General features: G+C 55.3%; 2 protein-coding genes across 10 annotated transcripts in view; one reads left to right on the forward strand and one right to left on the reverse strand.

Moving 5' to 3' along the window:
- The first annotated feature begins 7,649 nt into the window (after positions 1–7,649).
- Positions 7,650–16,467, forward strand: ZFTA (zinc finger translocation associated). 5 transcript variants are annotated; one of them, XM_045372022.2, is made up of 5 exons: positions 7,650–7,941; positions 10,130–10,627; positions 11,162–11,548; positions 11,816–12,373; positions 12,575–16,467. In XM_045372022.2, exons 1-5 carry the CDS (start codon positions 7,803–7,805, stop codon positions 13,021–13,023), a joined length of 2,031 nt encoding a protein of 676 aa, XP_045227957.2. In that variant the 5' UTR covers positions 7,650–7,802; the 3' UTR covers positions 13,024–16,467. The 5 variants fall into 5 exon arrangements, with proteins under 5 accessions (XP_045227957.2, XP_073869498.1, XP_073869497.1 ...); XM_074013397.1 differs by having other exon boundaries at positions 11,816–11,910; XM_074013396.1 differs by lacking the exon at positions 11,816–12,373.
- Positions 16,468–16,471: 4 nt separating this feature from the next.
- Positions 16,472–19,090, reverse strand: part of RTN3 (reticulon 3) — a 75,307-nt gene continuing 72,688 nt past the window's right edge. For all 5 annotated transcript variants that reach the window (XM_005577511.5, XM_045372021.3, XM_045372020.3 and 2 more), the window contains one exon: positions 16,472–18,234. In XM_005577511.5, coding sequence (XP_005577568.1) covers positions 18,189–18,234 — 46 coding nt within the window. In that variant the 3' untranslated portion in view covers positions 16,472–18,188. The remainder of the gene's footprint in view (positions 18,235–19,090) is intronic.

Here is a 19,090-nt window from a genome sequence, read left to right on the forward strand (position 1 = left end):
TGAGTAGCTGGGACTACAGGCGTGTGCCACCATGCCTGGCTAATTTTTGTATTTTTAGTAGAGACAGGGGTTTCACCATGTTGTTCAGGCTCATCTCAAACTCCTGATCTCAGGTGATCCAACCTTTTTGGCCTCCCAAAGTGCTGGGATTATGGGCGTGATCCACGGTGCCCAGTCAATGAGCATAAAGTTTTAGTTAAATAAGATGAATAGGCTCTGGAGATCTGCTGTAGAACCTAGTGCCTATGGTCAACAATAGTGCACTGTACATTTAAAAGCTTGTTTAGAAGATAGATCTCATGTTAAGTGTTCTTACCACAATTTTAAAAAGAGAGAAGCCTGGCGTAGTGGCTCAAGCTTGTAATCCCAGAACTTTTGGGAGGTTGAGGTGGGAGGATCGCCTGAGTTCAGGACTTTGAGACCAGCATGGGCAACACAGTGAAACCTCATGTCTACAAAAATACAAACATTAGGCCAGGTGTGGTGGCTCACGCCTGTAATCCCAGCACTTTGGGAGGCCAAGGCAGGTGGATCACGAAATCAGGAATTCAGGATCAGCCTGGCCAAGATGGAGAAACTCCATCTCTATTAAAAATACAAAAATTAGCCGGGTGTGGTGGTGGGTGCCTGTAATCCCAGCTACTCAGAAGGCCGAGGCAGAGAATTGCTTGAACCCGGGAGGTGGAGGTTGCAGTAAGCAGAGATCGCGCCACTACACTCCAGCCTGGGAGACACAGCGAGACTCAGTCTCAAAACAAACAAACAAAAAACAGCTGGGCATGGTGGTGCGTGCATGTATTCTCACTACTAAGGAGGCTGAGGGGTGAGGATCGCTTTCTTCCAGGAGGTTGAGGCTGTAGTGAGCTATGATCGTGCCACTGTACTCCAGCCTGGGTAACAGAGGAAGACCCTGTCTCAAAAAAAGAAAACAATACAAAAATTAAAAGAAAGGAAGGAAGAATTCTTCATCAGACAGAGAAGCTCTTCAAGGGGAAGGAGGGAATCTGAAATCAGAGTGGGAGAGCTAGAGTTTTTACCTGTGAGTCGACCTTGGTGGCAATATCTACAACAGGTGTTCAGTAAGCAACCGTTGGATAAAAGAATGAATGAATAAATGAACTTGCTTGAGATACACTGTGTGGTGTGGGGGAAGTGAGGAAAGTTCCAGATTTATAAGAATGGAGTGATACCATTTACTAAAAGCTTAAAAACATGAGTCTGGGCACAGTGGCTCACTCCTGTAATCCCAGCACTTTGGGAGGCTGAGGTGGGTGGATCACCTGAGGTCAGGAGTTCAAGACCAGCCTGACCAACGTGGTAAAACCCCGTCTCTAGTAAAAATACAAAAATTAGCTGGGTGTGGTAGTGGGTGCCTGTAATCCCAGCTACTCAGGCGGCTGAGGCAGGAAAATCGCTTGTACCCTGGAGGCAAAGGTTGCAGTGAGCCAAGATCGTGCCACTGCACTCCAGCCTGGGCAACAAGAGTGAAACTCAGTCTCAAAAACCAAAACACAAACAAACAAAAAAACACGAGTCATTGATTTATATTGTTTCTGGATATGCGGGCAGTGAAAGTGTCAGAGCCTGGATGGCAATGATAAGCAGTGGCTTCAGGAAGGGTTAACTTGGGGAACAAGCACCATGACGGCATGTGGAGGGGGAGCTTGTACCGTCTCCGTAATATTTTATTTCTTAAAAAGTGTTAGGCAGCAAACATGTCAAAATGGATACTGTATAACATATTTTTAAATGTAGGTTTGAAATGGTTTATCATTTTAAAAACTGTTTTGAGGCCGGGTGCGGTGGCTCAAGCCTGTAATCCCAGCACTTTGGGAGGCCGAGACGGGCGGATCATGAGGTCAGGAGATCGAGACCATCCTGGCTAACACGGTGAAACCCCGTCTCTACTAAAAATACAAGAAAATTAGCCGGGCGAGGTGGCGGGCGCCTGTAGTCCCAGCTACTCGGGAGGCTGAGGCAGGAGAATGGTGTGAACCCGGGGGAGCGGAGCTTGCAGTGAGCCGAGATCACGCCACTGCACTCCAGCCTGGGGCACAGAGCAAGACTCTGTGTCAAAAAAAACAAAAAAACAAAAAAACAAAAAAAACAAAAAACTGTTTTGAAGTGTCAGGGATTTGGAGATGGGCTCTGGGTTAACTCTTCTCTTCACCAGTTGCTAGCTGTGTTTTGGACAAGTTGCTTTCTTTCTCATCTGTGACTGGTCGTCTGGGATATCACATCCTAGTCACCTGTACTGAACACTCAAGTTAACACTGGGAAACATTGCCAGCTTTCTCTTTTCCCAAAACAAAAACTTTATTGGCTGCTTTAGTTTCAAATTTAAGCATCTGGGGGTTAAAATTCCACACCTGGCCAGGCGCAATGGCTCACGGCTGTAATCCCAGCACTTTGGGAGGCTGAGGTGGGCAGATCACCTGAAGTCAGGAGTTTGAGACCAGCCTGGCCAACATGGTGAAACCCTGTCTCTACTCAAAATACAAAAATTAGCTGGGTGTGGTAGCGGGCGCCTGTAATCCCAGCTACTCAGGAAGCTGAGGCAGGAGAATCACTTGAACCCGGGATGTGGAGGTTGCAGTGAACCATTGCACTCCAGCCTGGGTGACGAGCAAAACTCCATCTCAAATAAATAAATAAATAAAATAAAATTCCACACCCTCTTCCCTCAACACACATTCAAAGCCCAAGGTTTTGGCTTAGACCTGGATATAATCTTTTTTTTTTTTTTTTTTGAGATGGAGTCTCGCTCTGTCGCCCAGGCTGGAGTGCAGTGGCGTGATCTCGGCTCACTGCAAGCTCCGCCTCCCGGGTTCACGCCATTCTCCTGCCTCAGCCTCCCGAGTAGCTGGGACTACAGACGCCCGCCACCACGCCCGGCTAATTTTTTGTATTTTTTTTTAGTAGAGACAGGGTTTCACCGAGTTAGCCAGGATGGTCTCGATCTCCTGATCTTGTGATCCGCCCACCTCAGCCTCCCAAAGTTCTGGGATTACAGGCGTGAGCCACTGTGCCCGGCCAGATATAATCTTTAAGTTTGAAATTCCTTTGGGATTTTACAAGGGATGATTTAATTTACAATCTACATAGAAAGTTCCTTTAACATTACAGCCTGTATGACTGATCTTAGTTTTTTGAAAGAGTTTGGGTCTGCTCTCTGGAGAATGTTGAGGGCTACTTTTAGAACCAGCATTTGTTTTTTTAGTTCTGAGACATCCTGAAAAGTAGAATCCAGAATTTGTCACAAATTTGGGTCTAGGGAGGTTAATGTTTTACCTCCTTAAAAACTATCCTTTGGGAACACAATTCACAGTTCCTCCGTTTTTGTTGTCAATGGCCCTTCCTTTAATGGGACCTGTCCAAGGAGCCACTGAAGCACTAGGAGAAGGTTGCGCCCTTGGGAGACACTGGCCCTTGCAGGCTGGGACCAACAACCTCAGAAGTCCTAGGGCTGGCCAGAGACAGCAGATAGGGGACTAAGTAGAATCTGAGTTAGACAATGGAAGAGGGAAGGTGTAAAAATCAGGAGTTCTGGGTTTGAAATGGGCTCCAAAGTTCTCAGGTTGTGACCTCATTTTGTTTTCTTTCTCTTTTTTTTTTTTTATTTTGAGATGGCATTTCACTCTTGTCGCCCAGGCTGGAGTGCAATGGCATAATCACAGCTCACTGCAACCTCCACCTCCTGGGTTCAAGCTATTCTCCTGCCTCAGCCTCCCGAGGAGCTGGGATTACAGGCCCGCGCCACCACGCCCAGCTAATTTTTGTATTTTTAGTAGAGATGGGGTTTCACCATGTTGGTCAGGCTGGTCTCGAACTCCCAACCTCAGGTGAACCACCCACCTCAGCCTCCCAAAGTGCTGTAATAGGCGTGAGCCACCTCGCCTGACCTGTAACCTCATTTTCTATCTCCAAATCTATTTTTCTTTTTATAGCCCCGTCCTCTCAATCCAGTTACTTGGGAGTTAGCAGGCCCTTTCCCAGATCATCACATTCAAGCAGGCCCATGTCCTGTAATTCTATCTTCTTGATATGCTCAAGCTAGAACCACTACTACCCCTCAACATTCCCCAACCCCTGCCCCGGGCATAAGCAACTTTTAGGTATATCACTTAGGTAAGAAATAGCCCCTTGGTGAGAAGAGGTATCCTTTTTCCTGGCTCTGCTGGTATTCATCCTCCAGTTGCCTCCCCTTCCTCCTCCTCCTTCCCCTCCTCCTCCTGCTTTCCCTCCTCTTCCTCCTCCTCACTCAGCTGGTATTCATCCTCCAGTTGCCACTGCCTCCTCTTCCTCCTCAATGCAGTGAAGTTTACACCATGATGTGCTATGGCCCTGCTCAAATCTTTTGCCTCCTCTCCATCGGCCCTGGGGCTGCTGCCCTGACTTGGGTCTTTGTTGCTGTCCCTCTCCGCAGCGTTCTCCCAGCTGCCTCCATAATTGTCCACAATTCTGAGCATTGCCAGTGCCTTCAGGACAAACTCAGACTCTCCACATGGCACCTAAGGCTCTAGTCCCTGCCAATTTCTATTTCCTTTTCTGACTCTCCCACCTGAAACCCTTCTTCACCCGGAGTTTCCCCAGCCCCTGCCAGGAAACCCTTATTCCCTTTCTCCTCCTGGTCTGTCTAGTCTTGCTTTTGCCCTCCTTAGGAAGTCTCCGCTTGGCGGACCCTTCCGGGGGCTTCCTTCTCCCTTGGTGCTTATCACCCTCGACTGCAGTCAGGGCTGGGGACCCAGGGCACCGGAGGCACTGGTGCAGAGTGTAAGGTACTTTTAGGCTTTTAGGGGCTCCTGAAAATGTTTTATTTTAAAGTTAGATGAAAAAAAAAATGTAAGAGTCAAAGAAAGTGTGCTTTTTTCTCAATCAAAAAAATAAATGCGTAGGGTCCATGAAAATATGCTGAACTATTTAAAATTTTTTAAAAATAGATGAAGATACTTCATGAAGACAAAAGCACCTAAGGCCTGAGAAAGTGAGAATGTGACCCTGACTGACTGCCATTGGTTTCCCCTTCCCCCAGTGAGGTTGGGGGGGTACCCCCCTGCATTATGTGATTAAGTCTCTGCACTCCCAGCCCCGTTCTCATCACTTAGGACTGCTTTCTGAACAAGAAAAGAAGTGCATAAATAAATGAATGGCCTTGCGCAAGGCTCTTGACTCTGTCTCGATTTCTTCATCCCGACAACGAAGTTCCAGCTTCACGGGGCCGCTGCGGGGTTCAAGTAGTGAGTGGGAAACTCTCAGAATTGCCGAGGGTGCAGCCATTCCTGAGGCGCAGAATGTGGGTGGGAAGGGGAGGGCAGAGGTTGTTGAAGGTGGCTCCAGGTGGCTTCGATACCTTTCTTTTTCTTTTTTTTTTTTTTTTTTTTGAGACGGAGTCTCGCTCTGTCGCCCAGGCTGGAGTGCAGTGGCGCGATCTCGGCTCACTGCAAGCTCCGCCTCCCGGGTTCACGCCATTCTCCTGCCTCAGCCTCCGGAGTAGCTGGGACTACAGGCGCCCGCCACCACGCCCGGCTAATTTCTTTTTGTATTTTTAGTAGAGACGGGGTTTCACCGTGTTAGCCAGGATGGTCTCGATCTCCTGACCTCGTGATCCGCCTGCCTCGGCCTCCCAAAGTGCTGGGATTACAGGCTTGAGCCACCGCGCCCGGCCGATACCTTTCTTTTGGTAAGAAAATTACCCTCTTTATACACGCAGAGCACTGCAAGGACAGACACGAGAGTCTCACAGGGGCTGGCCCTCAGCATTGGTTCCCTGTGGGGCGAGCAACTAAACTAGAATAAAGCACGAGGGCTCTCGGTCCCGGAAGAACAGGCTTCTTTCATTTTAGGACATTAGGCTCTTTTAGCTTCTTTTCCTTTCTTTCCTTTTTTTTTTTTTTTTAAACCATACTACTTAGAAGAGTGTGAAGCCCAGGTCTCTGTCTCACTTCCCCTTTGTGTTCCCGGGCCTGGCACAGGTGAGGGACATAATGAATTAAGGAATCTCCCCTCTCAGGGTCCTGCGTGGCACCCATCAGCATCAGGGCCTCTGACCCCAAGTGGGTGAGAGTCAGTGCAACCCCCTCCGCCCCCGCCTGCCTGAGCCCAGGGCCTGCCGCGAAGAGAGCAGAGTTGTGAAACGGAGACTTAGTTTACCCAAGGTGGAATCTCAAGCACGTCAACATGGGGGCTGGGGAAGAGATGGGACATTTCCGCGGCGACAGAGCCCAGAGGCACTTAAGAAATCTTAGTTTTTGTCCCCTCCTCAGAAACACATTGGGGCCAGGTTTCCTGTGTTCCAAGTAATTTAATTGCCATGGCTCCCGAAAGGCTGGAGCGGTTTCCTTTTCAGAGGCTGTGGGTGCCTCTGAAAAGGAAAGTCACAGGCAGTATCAGTCTTGCCCATCTTCTCCACTGCTGTGTGTCCAGCGTCTGAAAGCATGAGGGCACACAGTAGGCGGTGAGGAGCGGACGAACTGCCATCGGCGACCGCTGGGTACCTCCCCAGTGCAGGGAACAAAACCCGCCTCCAGACAAGAAGACCCTGCAGGCCTCTCGCACCCTGTAATTTGGATGTCCAGGAATCGCCTTTGTTGTGGGCGCCCAACCTCAGGCAAAGCGAGCACCTGCTCCTCCCGCCGGTCCTCGCAGGAGGACCCCAGGCTGCTGCGCTCCGGCTGCCTCTCACAGTCCCTGCGCTCCGCTTCTCGGGAGCTGGGAGCCCGGGGGCGCCGCGGGACCTGCAGCCAGGGTCCGCCCAGCGCTTCTCAGCCGTGGTAACGCGCCTCCCCAGATGTCCGACACCCCGCCCGGGGCCAGCATTCTTCGCTTCCTAGGGCCGGGACAGGGGTCTGGGGCTGCGTCAGGGGCTCGTCAGGCACCCCCAGGCCTGCGGGGGCAGGATCCTGAGTCACCGCCGCGCACGCCCTCTCCTCCCGGCTTCTAACCTGGGGCCACCTCCGCCCCGCAGGGTCGGGACCCGGCGCAGCCGGCTCTCCGCGGGTATGCTGTGCGCCCCTCTCCCCAGCCCGAGTCATTGCGGCGGCCGCCCCCACCCCTGGCTGGCTCGGGGGAGCCTCGCCTGTCCGCCCCTCCCATGAGAAGCTCGAGCTCTCAGCGCTCCCGGGCGGCTCCCGCGGGAGGGGGCGCGGCCGCCCCCACGGCTCCACCCTCTCGGCGGGGCCGCAGCCATCTGGGGCCCCTGCCAGTAGCGGCCGCTCCGGGGCCCGCACCGAGCTCGCGACCCGCTTGCGCGGCGGGAGGCAGCCCCGGGCAGGGACCCCGGCCTCCCCAGCGGGCGCTCCCGGCGCTGAGATACCCCGAGGGGGCGGTGGCCGCAAGCCGAGCCCGGGTGGAAGCGCGTCGCAGGGGACGCGGGCACCCCTCGCCACCTCGGTGACCCTTCGGGAGCCGGGACCGGAGCCCCGGAGGCGGCGGTGCGGGCCCGCGGGGGCGGCGAGGTCCGTGCCCCTAGCGTCCGGACCCGGCGCAGGCTGCTGAGCCTCGGCTGGGCTCGTTGCCTCCCGCCTTTCCCCCCAGCCCCCCGCGAGCTGGCAGGAGGAAATAGCGCGCGGCCCCTTTAAATTTACCCAGGAGCCCTTAAAGGAGCCCCAGGGGCCCCAGACAGGAATCCCCACCCCGGTCCAGCCCGCGCCGCCGAGCGAGCAGCCTGCCGTCCGTGCGGCCGGCCGCCCCGTGCATGCGCCCCGCGCCCCGGGGCCCCGCGCAGCGAGCGCTCCGCGCGGGCTGCCGCCAGCCCCGCGGCCCCGCGCCCCGCCGCCCCGGGGCCCCGCTCCGCAGCGCAGCGCATGGAGCCCGGTGGGGACCACCGGAGCCGGAGCAGCGGCGGCAGGGGCGGCCCCGGGCCAGCAGTGGCCTCGGCACGGGGCCGACGGCTGCCGCCCGCCGGATCGAGCGGCAGCGCGGAGCCGGAAGAAGACGAAGGCGGTAAGAGCTGGGGCCGGCGGTCCGGGCGGGGGCCCCGGCGTGGGGGAGGGGAGGGCTGCGGCTCGGGGCCCCTCTCCGCCGCCGAACAAAGCGGGGGACGCGGGCAGGGCGGCCGGGGGCGCCACCTGGTGGGCGCGGAGCGCGGCTGCAGGGCTGGCGGGGGAGTCCCCCGCCCAGCTACCGGGGTCGGCCCGCGGGGCTTGGGCGGCTCGCCTCCCCCTTAAAGGGCCCCGCGGCCGACCGCAGCGCCCCGCCTTGGGGGCCAGGCCCGAGGGGCCCCACTGGGCAGGGCGCCACGGAGCGAGGCTTGTGGACTTGCGGCCCCCGCCCCTTTCTCTTTCAGACTCCCAGGTTGTCTCTCTAATCGGGCTGTCTCTTAAAAGTCCATCCAGACCCTGGGTCCCCTTCGGGGGCTTTTCCCCAGCGGAGCTGAGCTCAGCTCCGAACTCTGCTGTTGTAAATCGGGCTGCTCCTCTCGTCTCGTGGCCTTGTGAGAGACATGCACCCTTTTTCTTTTCTCCCACGTTCTCCCTAGGAAAGTGCATCGCTTGCGCCCAGGGGGCTCACAACATCTTTTCCCACCGCGGGCAGTTTTTAAAGCGATGGGTTCCCCCACAAAGGCAGACAGACACCCCTCCAGCCCGTGCATTCTCCCTTCCCTTCTTTTCAGAATTTTTTTTGCCCTAATTTGTCAGCTCTAGCGGAACCAGCCAGTTTTCCTCGTTCGCTCTCAAAGGAGACTGTTTACTCATTTCCCGGCTGCAGGGTCACGCCTTAAGACCCTTGAAGGTTTCCTTCAGGCCAGGGAGACTCAGCCCGAATCTCCAGGCTCCCCTCCCGGTCTCTCCCCTCCCAGAAACGCCCCATCCCCTTTTGTTTTTAAAGAACCTCGGCTCCTCCCCCTTTTTCGGCTCTTAAAGGGCCAATCCACCTTAGGCTAGCCTGGATCCAGCGCTGGAAGAAGGATGCTTAGAGACCAGCCAGCTAGCCAGTGTCTTTGCAGACAAAGAAGCCCAGGCCCAGAGGGTGGACATGACCTATCAAAGGTCACAGAGCAAGTTACCAGTGAAGCCAGGACTTGAACCCAAGCCTATGACTCCAAAGCCAGTAGATTCTATGGATCTACTTAAATAAAAACTAAAATAAAAAAAACTTCCACAAGGGTGACAGGAGCCCTTTCTGATCCTGTCTTTTGTTTTCCCAACCCTGTGATTCTCCACCGGGAGAATGACCAGAACCTGCTTGTGTGCCCAGGAGACCATTTTTCTAAATCAAGAGGGGTGGGAACTGTAGGGAGGGTAGGGGACTGCTCTGGGTGGGTGTCTGACACAGGGAACGCCATTGGGTTAGTGGGGCCTCTCCAGTGCCCGCCCTTCTGACTGCTGGGCAGTGGCCAGCTCCCTGCCAGAGCAGCAAATAAAGCCCCAGAAAGACTTAATGGGCTTCAGTGGATGGTGGCCACTCCCTGCCGCAGTGTCATTAGTTGCCACTGGTGGCCCTCCTCCTATCCCTTTTCAGGGTCATTGGCTCCTCCAGAATCTGGAGAAGTTTTGGTCTCAGAAACTCCTTTCCCTGGAGATGTTGGCAGCTTTGTCTTAGGGATCCCTCCCATCTGGGGGCCTAGATTTGGGGAACTGACAAGGCCTAGCCCATCCCCAAAATGGGACTCTCAGGAGGCTGTATTTGAAGCATTACTGGCAAAAGGGAGAAGACTTGTGGGTGGGGCCCTCCTGGCGGGGTCCCCAGGCGGGTGGGTCCCGGATGCAGCCCTGGCTGCAGACAGATGCCCCCTTTGTTTGTCTGGCCCCACTGCCTGCTCTGCTCCGGCTGGAACCGCCCTGGCCTGCTGCTCTCCCGGCTTTCTCCCTACAGCTCTTGTCCAGAAAGGGCACCTTACAGAGCTGGCTGGCTCCTTGGCCCTCACCTTATTTTTTAAAAAGTCAGAGCTAGTTCCATAGTGCCCTGCGTCCTTTTGTTCTTGATCTCCTCTTAAAGGGTCCTTGCCCTTTGTAAAGGGCTAATGTTTTGGCTCCCCGCTTCTCCTACATCCCTTTTATTGCTGTTGCCATCCCTTTCCTGCCCCGGAACACCCCCTCCCCCAGCTCCCTCTCTCAGGGCTCACCATTGAAGTCCTCGCTTCTTTCCCTGGAAATCAGAGATTGAAAAACTCTCTCCCTTTCCCCTTCAGGGCAAGATCTTCAGCTGGAAGGGGGTGCCTTGGGGTCCTGGGGGAGTGCCCCCCTGCCCTCCTCCAGGGCCAGGGGACCAACATCTTCAGGCAGGAAATACTCAGACCACTGTGAGGCCCGGGCTTCAAGGCCTGGAAAAAGCCGCATCCCTGGCCGTGACCACCGGCGCTACTACCACGACCACTGGCGGCTGGAGTACCTGATGGACTTCAACCCTGCCCGGCACGGCATGGTGTGCATGGTGTGCGGCAGCTCCCTGGCCACCCTCAAGCTCAGCACCATCAAGCGCCACATCCGCCAAAAGCACCCCTACTCCTTGCACTGGAGTCCCCGGGAGAAGGAAGTCATCAGCAACAGCTGGGATGCACACCTGGGGCTGGGGGCCTGCGGAGAGGCCGAGGGCCTGGGGGTCCAGGGGGCTGAGGAGGAGGAGGAGGAGGAAGAAGAGGACGAGGAGGAGGGGGCTGGTGTCCCCGCTTGCCCGCCCAAGGGCCCAGGTAAATGCAGATTCTGTAGAGGCGGGGGCCTGGGTGGCCAGTGGGGTGCAGTGGGTCAGCCGCTCTGCCAAGGAGCTGGTGTTCTTGAGCAAGTCACTGCTCCTTCTCTGGGTGGGGTCTGTTTATTGCCCTTATTATACAAAGGTGGGGGAAGGACAGTGGGGTGAGAGGGTCTCCGATGTCCATGACAGCTTGGATATTCTGTGGTTTTTGAATATCAAGGAGAGAGGTTGGGAGACAGGCCATTGCAAGGCTTGGAGCGGGGAGGCCTGGCTGGGGTGGGTGAGGGAAGGGGAGGGTGCTGGAGAGGTGTGGCTGACGGTGAAGGCCAGGGACAGGGCTAAATTCCACTGTGGGGGAAGTGTGGGTGGTGCTTGAAGTGTGAGCAGAGGAGGGTTTAGGGAGGTGAAGTTAGGAGTTCAGGGGAGAGGAAGAGAAGGGCAAAGGTTAGGCCTGGGGCCCAAGTGAGAGAGTGGCTGTAGTGGGGTGCTCTGTGGGGCCAGCGTCTCAGTTCCTTCCCTCCAACCCTTTCAGGCAAAGCCCCAGCTGGTGGGGGCTGCCGGCGCCAGCGGCGAGGGGGCCCAGTGGCACCCCGGGCTCGGCGTCTTCGCCTCTCAGCCTCCCGGAGGGCCGGGGGCAGCAGGGGGCTGGGGGCCCGGCGCCTGGAGAGGAGGCTGAAGGAGTCCCTGCAGAACTGGTTCCGGGCCGAGTGTCTCATGGACTATGACCCGCGGGGGAACCGGCTGGTGTGCATGGCCTGTGGTCGGGCACTGCCCAGCCTGCACCTGGACGACATCCGTGCCCACGTGCTGGAGGTGCACCCCGGCTCCCTGGGGCTCAGCGGCCCCCAGCGCAGTGCCCTGCTGCAGGCCTGGGGGGGCCAGCCTGAGGCGCTGTCTGAGCTCACCCAGTCCCCACCAGGTGCGAGGCCCATCCCAGGCTGAGACCCCCTCATATTGGGGCTCTGAAGTGGGGTCTGGCCAAAACTGGGAGGCAGGGACTTAGGGCTGAGGGCTGAAGGCCAGGAGCTGGCGCTCCACACACATACACTCACTCCGCCCCCAGACACAGACAGACTGGGGCCTTTAGCTTGGGGCTGGGGTGAGGAGCCAGGATGGACCCCTCTGCGTGAGCAAGGGCAACCCAGCCAGCAGGCTGAGCCCCTCTCCCTCACCCCTTCCCCAACAGGCGATGACCTCGCCCCCCAGGACCTGACCGGAAAGAGCCGGGACTCGGCCTCCGCTGCTGGAGCCCCCACCTCTCAGGATCTCAGCCCCCCAGACGTAAAGGAAGAGGCTGGCTGGGTCCCTGAGAGGCCCGGGCCCGCAGAGGAGGAGGAGGAGCTGGAGGAGGGCGAGGGCCAGAGGGCGGGGGTCCCGGGCCGGTCGCCGCGGGGCCGCGCCCACCGCCGCCACCCCCAGGAGCGCTGGCGGCTGGAGTACCTCATGGAGCTGGACGGCGGCCGGCGCGGCCTGGTGTGCGGGGTGTGCGGGGGCGCGCTGGCCTCGCTCAAGATGAGCACCATCGAGCGCCACATCCGCCGGCGCCACCCGGGCTCCACGCGCCTCGGCGGGCCCGTCCAGGCCCTCATCGCCCGGGAGTGGAGCGAGAAGGCCGCCCACCTGCTGGCCCTGGGGCTGCCCCGCCCCGAGTCCCCCCGGGGCCCCGCCGCCCCGGACACAGCCGCAGTCTCCGAGGAGGGGGGAGGGGACGAGGAGGAGGAGCCAGAGGAGGAGGAGGAGTGGGGTGAGCGGTGGGGCCAGAGCAGGCGGAGAGGGAGAGCCGGGCAGGGCCCCGGGCAGGCAGGGAGCGAGGGTCGGGCGCTGTTGGGGAAGAAGGGACTGGAGGATGGGATAGAAGGGCAAAGGCGGGGTGACCGGAGATGAGACGCGGGGCCCGGCCTGTTGTCCCCCGCCGTCGCCAATGCGGCCCTTTGTCCCTCCCTAGGCGACGTTCCGCTGTCTCCTGGGGCTCCCTTGGAACGGCCCGCCGAAGAAGAGGAGGACGAAGAGGACGGCCAGGATCCCGGGGGACTCGCCTTGCCGCCGCCGCCTCCCCCGCCGCCGCCCCCGCCCCGCAGCCGGGAGCAGCGGCGGAACTACCAGCCGCGCTGGCGGGGCGAGTACCTGATGGACTACGACGGCAGCCGGCGCGGCCTGGTGTGCATGGTGTGCGGGGGCGCGCTGGCCACCCTCAAGGTGAGCACCATCAAGCGCCACATCCTGCAGGTGCACCCCTTCTCCATGGACTTCACGCCCGAGGAGCGCCAGACTATCCTGGAGGCCTACGAGGAGGCGGCGCTGCGCTGCTACGGCCACGAGGGCTTCGGGCCGCCCGCCCCGGCGCCGCGCGACGGCGGCGCGGACCTCAAGTCTGGCGCCGTGTGTCGGGCGTAACGGCCTAGCGGGCCCACGGGTCGGGTCGGGTCGGATCGGGCTCTCCTCGCCCTGTGCTCGCCCGGACCTCCCACTTGGCAGATCCTCGCGCCAGGTGTTAGAGCTTCCCGCGGCCGCGCCCCCCGCTGGCCGGGCCGGGCGGAGACTGGGGATCGGGTGGGGCCACCGGCGTTCGCGCGGTGCCGCTTGGGTCCCTGAGCCAGTCGGTACGCTGCGGGAATGCGCACTCTCCCATCGGCCCAGAGCCCTGCCCTCCCCGCGCAGGGCCCACGTTTTCCGAGAATCCAAAGCGGCCTCCAAGTGTTAGCGCCGAGCGCTCCCGGCCGCACCCCGCGAGGGAATCCTCCGCAGGCCGGGACTGGGGGCGCCGTCAGTCAGTATTGGGGCTACGCAGGCTCTGGCCCTGGCCCTGGCTGGGGGCCCAGTTCTCTGCAGCCTTGCACGCCGGCAGGCACGGCTCCCGGCTCGGGGGCTGCTGGCTGCCCTTCCCTAATTGGGATTCTCGGCCTCTCGGAGGCCCCGGCTGCGGACTGGGGCTTCCAGCGGGAGGCTGGGCCGCGGGGCTCGGGAGCCTTCCCGGGCTGGCAAGGCGCATTGGACCGAGGGCGGGGCGATGCGCCCGGGGCCCGGGCCGGACCAGCTGCGCCTACCTCCGGGGCAGGCTCAGTGGGAACCGTGCGCCTGGCGGCTCCACCCTTCTCCCGGGCCGCTGCCACGCCCTCCAGGACATCTTGTAAAGGGATTAGCACTTTTTTCCTTTGCTCCTCTTGCCCCGAGGGCCCTTGCTTACCCCTAAACTCAGAGTCGGGCGCCACCAGGTCCGGGGGAGCCCGGGGCACAGGCGGTCCCGGCAGTCAGCCTTCGATTCCCGCTCCATCCCCATCCCCCTTTGTCCGCGGTGGATGCGGCGCCGGTTCTCAACCCGCAGGGCCTGGGGCCGGGCCTCGGTCTCTTTTCCCCGTGGCAGCCCCAGGCCCTGTGGGGCAGGGAAGGGGCCCCGCGATCTCCCAGGCAGGTCCGAGAGGGATGTGTAGATTCATTCTCCCGTGGAGAACAGGTGGCCCCGAGATCAGGCCCTTTTTTGCTCTTTGTATTTTATTTTGAAACTGTATTTAATGCTTTTATATGAAAGGGGGAGGGGCGGGGACAGAGGACCCAGTCACCCTTATGTGCAAATGTCTTATTTATTATGCGTGTATCAGAGATAAGCTGTGAGAGGTGGTGGAGGGAGGACCTGAAGGAAGGAGGAGCGAGGGCAGAGGCGGGGACGGGAGGACCCCAACTAGCTGTGCTGATGTTACTCTTGCTGGGAGACTCCGGGCCCTACTGTCTGCTCTTCACAAAGCCAGGCTGCTGCAGGGACAGTTCCCTCGGTCCTAAAGTCGGGGCGGGGAGGCTAGTGGGTGGAACTTGAGGGTTAGGTCTGGAGAAAGAGATGCCCTGGCAGCGGGGGCCAGCCCCTGCTTCGGAGTGGGAAAGCAAAGGGCAAAGAGGAGGTCCCTCCTCTCACTCCTGACCCCCAGGCCAGAACCCAAGGTTCAAGTGCCTCAGGCCCAGTCCCCTTGACTCTTCCTGTTTGGGAGTTGGATTTTATACCACGGATTTTATAGCATTTTTATATAATTCAAGATTGTCAGAATTGGAAAGGGCCCTGAGATCACTAGTACCACCCTCCTCCCCTTCACAGATAGGTAAATTGGAGCCCAGGAACCCAGATGGCCATACAGCCAGGTAGGCACAGTAGAAGAACTAGAATGAAAATTCTAGCTCCCGACTCAGTGTTCTTTACCAGATACCAGGCTGCTTCCCAATTCACTGGTTATTAAAATTTATCAGGCCTGCCGAAGGATTGACATGCTGGGCACTGCAGGCCACCACAGTGGATATATGACTCCTGAAGGTGGCAAAGCCCTGCACACTGCTTTGGGATGAGCACGCTGAGCTCTGCAAGGCCTCAGCTGGAAGGCGCCGTGGGCTCGGCCTTCCTCTCCCCAGCAGAACTCGAGGCGGGGCGCTGCCACCGGGCCCAAGGCCTCCTCGGCAGGGGGCTTTGTTCTTTTTGTTGTGGAGGCCACCAGGGATTCAGGAAGATCCTGAATGGGTTGTCAGTTGACTGAAAAGTAAATTCCCAGTGAGTTTGAACCTCCAGGGTTTTGGGGACAGTATTAAAAGCTTGAGAACGGAGATTATGGATGGCACCAGGCTGTGCACTGCCGTTCTTTTACTTTCCTTCATGTATTTTTTCAGATCCAGAGTATTAACACCCTCAATATTACTCTGCCTGCTCAAAAACAGTAGGTAAATTGGGGCAACCAATTTATAATCACTCAAGCCCACTGCCAAAGTTCAGATAAGCCAGGGCGGAGGAGTTAGAGGTTTTCCCCCCTCCACAGGCAGGGAGAGGCCTCAGGAGGAGAGTGGACATGTTTACTGAGACAGCCCCAAACACACCAGCTCAAAGTGTGTCTCAGAGCAGCAGCATCACCTTAGGAATCTGCCAGAAGTAAAAATTCTTGGGCCATACCCTAGGGTTACTGAATCAGAAACTTGGTTGGGGCCTAGCAGTCTGTTTTCATGAGCCCTTCACTGATCTTAATGCAGCTGAAGTGCTGGGCACCCGTGATGGGGAAGGGCTGTGGTCGTGATTCCGGTGATTTCTGCTTTGTTGGAAGTTACGGCCTCACAGGTTAGAGGCTGCAAGTTGAGTTGGCCTTCTTGCCTAGGTGTGCCTCCTTGCCTTGGGATTCTGACATGAACAGGTGAAGTCTCCATGATTTTTTTTTTTTTTTGTTAATGGTATGCTTGCTATTATGGCCAATATGTAAATGTTACTCTGAATACATATTTATATACCATGTTACTTAGTGACATTATTCAGACATTTGTATGCGTATTTGTGAAGTTGTTTGCATCAGTCATTTAAAGAATATTTCAGCCTAAGTTTTCTAAGAGGTATGTTGAATACATTTTTAAAAGCCAGCTTAAGGGTCACAGCAGCCTTAGTTTAGGAGAAGAGCTAATCACAGGTGACCACTCAAGTTTTTTCAATGAAGACCTGATGATGTATTTAGTTCCCATTTTCCATGGTGATTGACTCAATTTAAGTGCATTGTGGCTATATGTAATTTACAGGCTGCTTTATGTTGCAGGTGGGGAAATCTCCTAGGCTGGTGTGAGGCCGATCTGGGATAAAAGACCCCCTGACCCCTCCTCATTCTAAGGTCACCACCTCTTAGAGGGTCTCTTATTTTCTTTCAGAGATCAAATGCACAGTTATGCTGTACAACTAAATTCTGCAGTCTTGGGAATCCTTACGATTATCAACTGTTAGTCACTTTTTAAAGCCCCCAAAGTGGAGTGAGGATAGGGGGAGTGGAAGCAGTGTTTGGTTCTTACTTTACCCAAACTGTGTATAAAGAATAAAGTTAGCAGAATGATGCCACAGTCATTGTGTTTTTTTTTTTTTTTTATTAATACCACATCAATTTGCAATTTTACAGGAACCAAGATTCAAGCTCCTTAGGTGCTACTGTATTTATGTTGCACGCACAGACACGTACACAGAGTTTCATTAGTAATTTTTCATCTATAGGTTTTTCTTAAAAAAAAAAAAAAAAAAATCCTGTGTGGCACAAAGATCTCTTCAATTATCTAAACACAGCAGCAACAAAAGAAAAACTGGATGTGGCGCTTCCACTGCAGAAGGTCTTTTGGAGGGGAAGCCCAAAAAGACAATCACTGACTTCCTGGGAGGGCAGAGGATATGGATGGAGAATGCACTTCCTACTAGGACATGAAACCAGTTAAAACACTCAAAAGGGGCTAAGAAAATAAGACGGAGTAAGGCAAGGGTACCTTTTACCCATCCAAATTCCTAACTAATTTTCCCAAAACGTGGAAAGACAATTTCCTTCCACTACTTTTTGCAGCTGCCGTACTTTGGGACTATCAAATATCATAGTCCTTTAAACTCACCAGTGCATATTCCCTCTGAACGATCATGACTGTGAGTGAGAACGTGAAGGAACTCACAGATGATTTTTCTTTCAAGTTCGCTGAATTTTCATGTTGAAGGTGAAGAAAAAAACTTACCCTCAAATGGGAATCGGAGATTTGAATCTCGGGAAAAGATCAAGAAAAAAAGGCTTTCTGTATTTCACCTCTTGAGAATGTTCCCCCCACATACTGAGATAGGATCACAATAACTCAATAACTGAGGAGCCCACATGCAGGTTATTTTTTTCTCTAACAAGTTTACAGCAGTGTACAGCAGTTACAGACATTTATTTTATCATAAGAAAAGTACAACCATATTTATTAAACTTAAGGTGAGGTGGGCAGGGGAGAGGGAGGAAAGCACATTCAGGAATGAGTTCTCAAACTAATGCTCAGAACTGGTGTCCAGTGACATAGAAACCACTTTCCCAAATGGCAGAGTCTTTCCTTCCCTGGGGATAGTGGCAGAGGGAGTGGCGGCCACCGCAGCATTCCCGTTGACTCCCTCTCAGTCCCACTTTCCATTTCTATTCTTTTTTTATCAGATGGCATTCTTGGAATCAGGAATTATCACTATCACCTATAAGTTATTCATCAAGTTGAAAGTTAAATCACTAAAAAAAAGGAATACCAGGAGTAGCTGCTCACATTGTGGGGCAGGAAGATAGGATTTGAGGGCTGCCAAAAAAAAAAAAAACAAAAAAAAACCAAGGAAGATATCACACTCCTGTCCCCAAATAATTTTTTCATAAGTTAATCATACTTCTTAAGGGTAAAACTATAATGGATAGCTGAGTAAGACTAGTGCTGAAAACTGGATAGAAGGATCCAGAGGTGTTCTATCTTTCATTTTCTCTTCTACCTCCAATCTTTCCCCTTTCAAGCTACAGGTAAAGGCTCCACCACCATTAAGGTATTGACTTATCCTATGAATTTGATTCTTTCTTTATTCTTCTGAGTTCTAAGATAGTTCTTTTTCAGTCCATCAATTTTTGTGCTTGATATTGAGGGTTAAAGGGAAAGGATGGGAGAAAACACCAAATTAAAAAAAAAAAGCTTGGAATGCAGGCTCAAGCTGACACTGAGTATGTTCCTTCATAGTACAAGTAACGACATTATAACTATTAAATGGTGTTTTAGTAACTGTTGCATTTCTGGTTTCCATGTAGTTATTCTGCCTTTTTTTTGGCGATTCCGGGGAGTTTTGCTTGGATCCTATTGAGAAAAGGAGGGGAAAAAGAAAGAAAGTGAAAACATAAGCATTTGATCTAGGTTTTTATTTTAACTGTGATGCTAGAGGACGGTCCTGGACTTGCATAGGCAATGTGAAACGCATTCTCCCGGCTGGGCGCAGTGGCTCACGCCTGTAATCCTAGCACTTTGGGGAGCTGAGGCTGGCAGATCACGAGGTCAGAAGTTGCAGACTAGCCTGGCCAATATGGTGAAACCCCGTCTCTACTAAAAAATGCAAACATTAGCTGGGCGCATTGGTATGTACCTGTAATCCTAGCTACTCCGGAGGCTGAGGCAGGTGAATCCAGGAGAATCGCTTGAACCCAGGAGGCGGAGGTTGCAGTGAGCAGAGATCATGCCACTGCACTCCAGCCTGGGTGACAGCTAGACTCCGTCTCAAAAAAAAAAAAAAAAAAAAAAAAAGGCCGGGGTGGTGGCTGGCTCACGCCTGTAATCCCAGCACTTTAGGAGGCTGAGGCAGGCAGATCACGAGGTCAGGAGATCAAGAACATCCTGGCTAACACAGTGAAACCCCGTCTCTACTAAAAATACAAAAAGTTAGGCCGGGCGCGGTGGCTCACGCCTGTAATCCCTGCACTTTGGGAGGCTGAGGCGGGCGGATCACGAGGTCAGGAGATCGAGACCATCCTGGCTAACACGGTGAAACCCCGTCTCTACTAAAATATAAAAAATTAGCCGGGCGCGGTGGCGGGCGCCTGTAGTCCCAGCTACTCGGGAGGCTGAGGCAGGAGAATGGCATGAACCCAGAAGGTGGAGCTTGCAGTGAGCCGAGATCGTGCCACTGCACTCCAGCCTGGGCAACAGAGTGAGACTCCGT

This window comes from Macaca fascicularis, chromosome 14 (assembly GCF_037993035.2).
Source record: "Macaca fascicularis isolate 582-1 chromosome 14, T2T-MFA8v1.1".
NCBI classification, from domain to species: Eukaryota; Metazoa; Chordata; class Mammalia; order Primates; family Cercopithecidae; genus Macaca; species Macaca fascicularis.

Bases quoted from the DNA above. Each gene is read 5' to 3' on its own strand.
- ZFTA (XM_045372022.2), top strand. From the start codon at position 7,803: ATGGAGCCCGGTGGGGACCACCGGAGCCGGAGCAGCGGCGGCAGGGGC. The intron at 7,942-10,129 runs GTAAGAGCTGGG...TTTCCCCTTCAG, and splicing joins GCCGGAAGAAGACGAAGGCG to GGCAAGATCTTCAGCTGGAA. The intron at 10,628-11,161 runs GTAAATGCAGAT...CAACCCTTTCAG, and splicing joins TTGCCCGCCCAAGGGCCCAG to GCAAAGCCCCAGCTGGTGGG.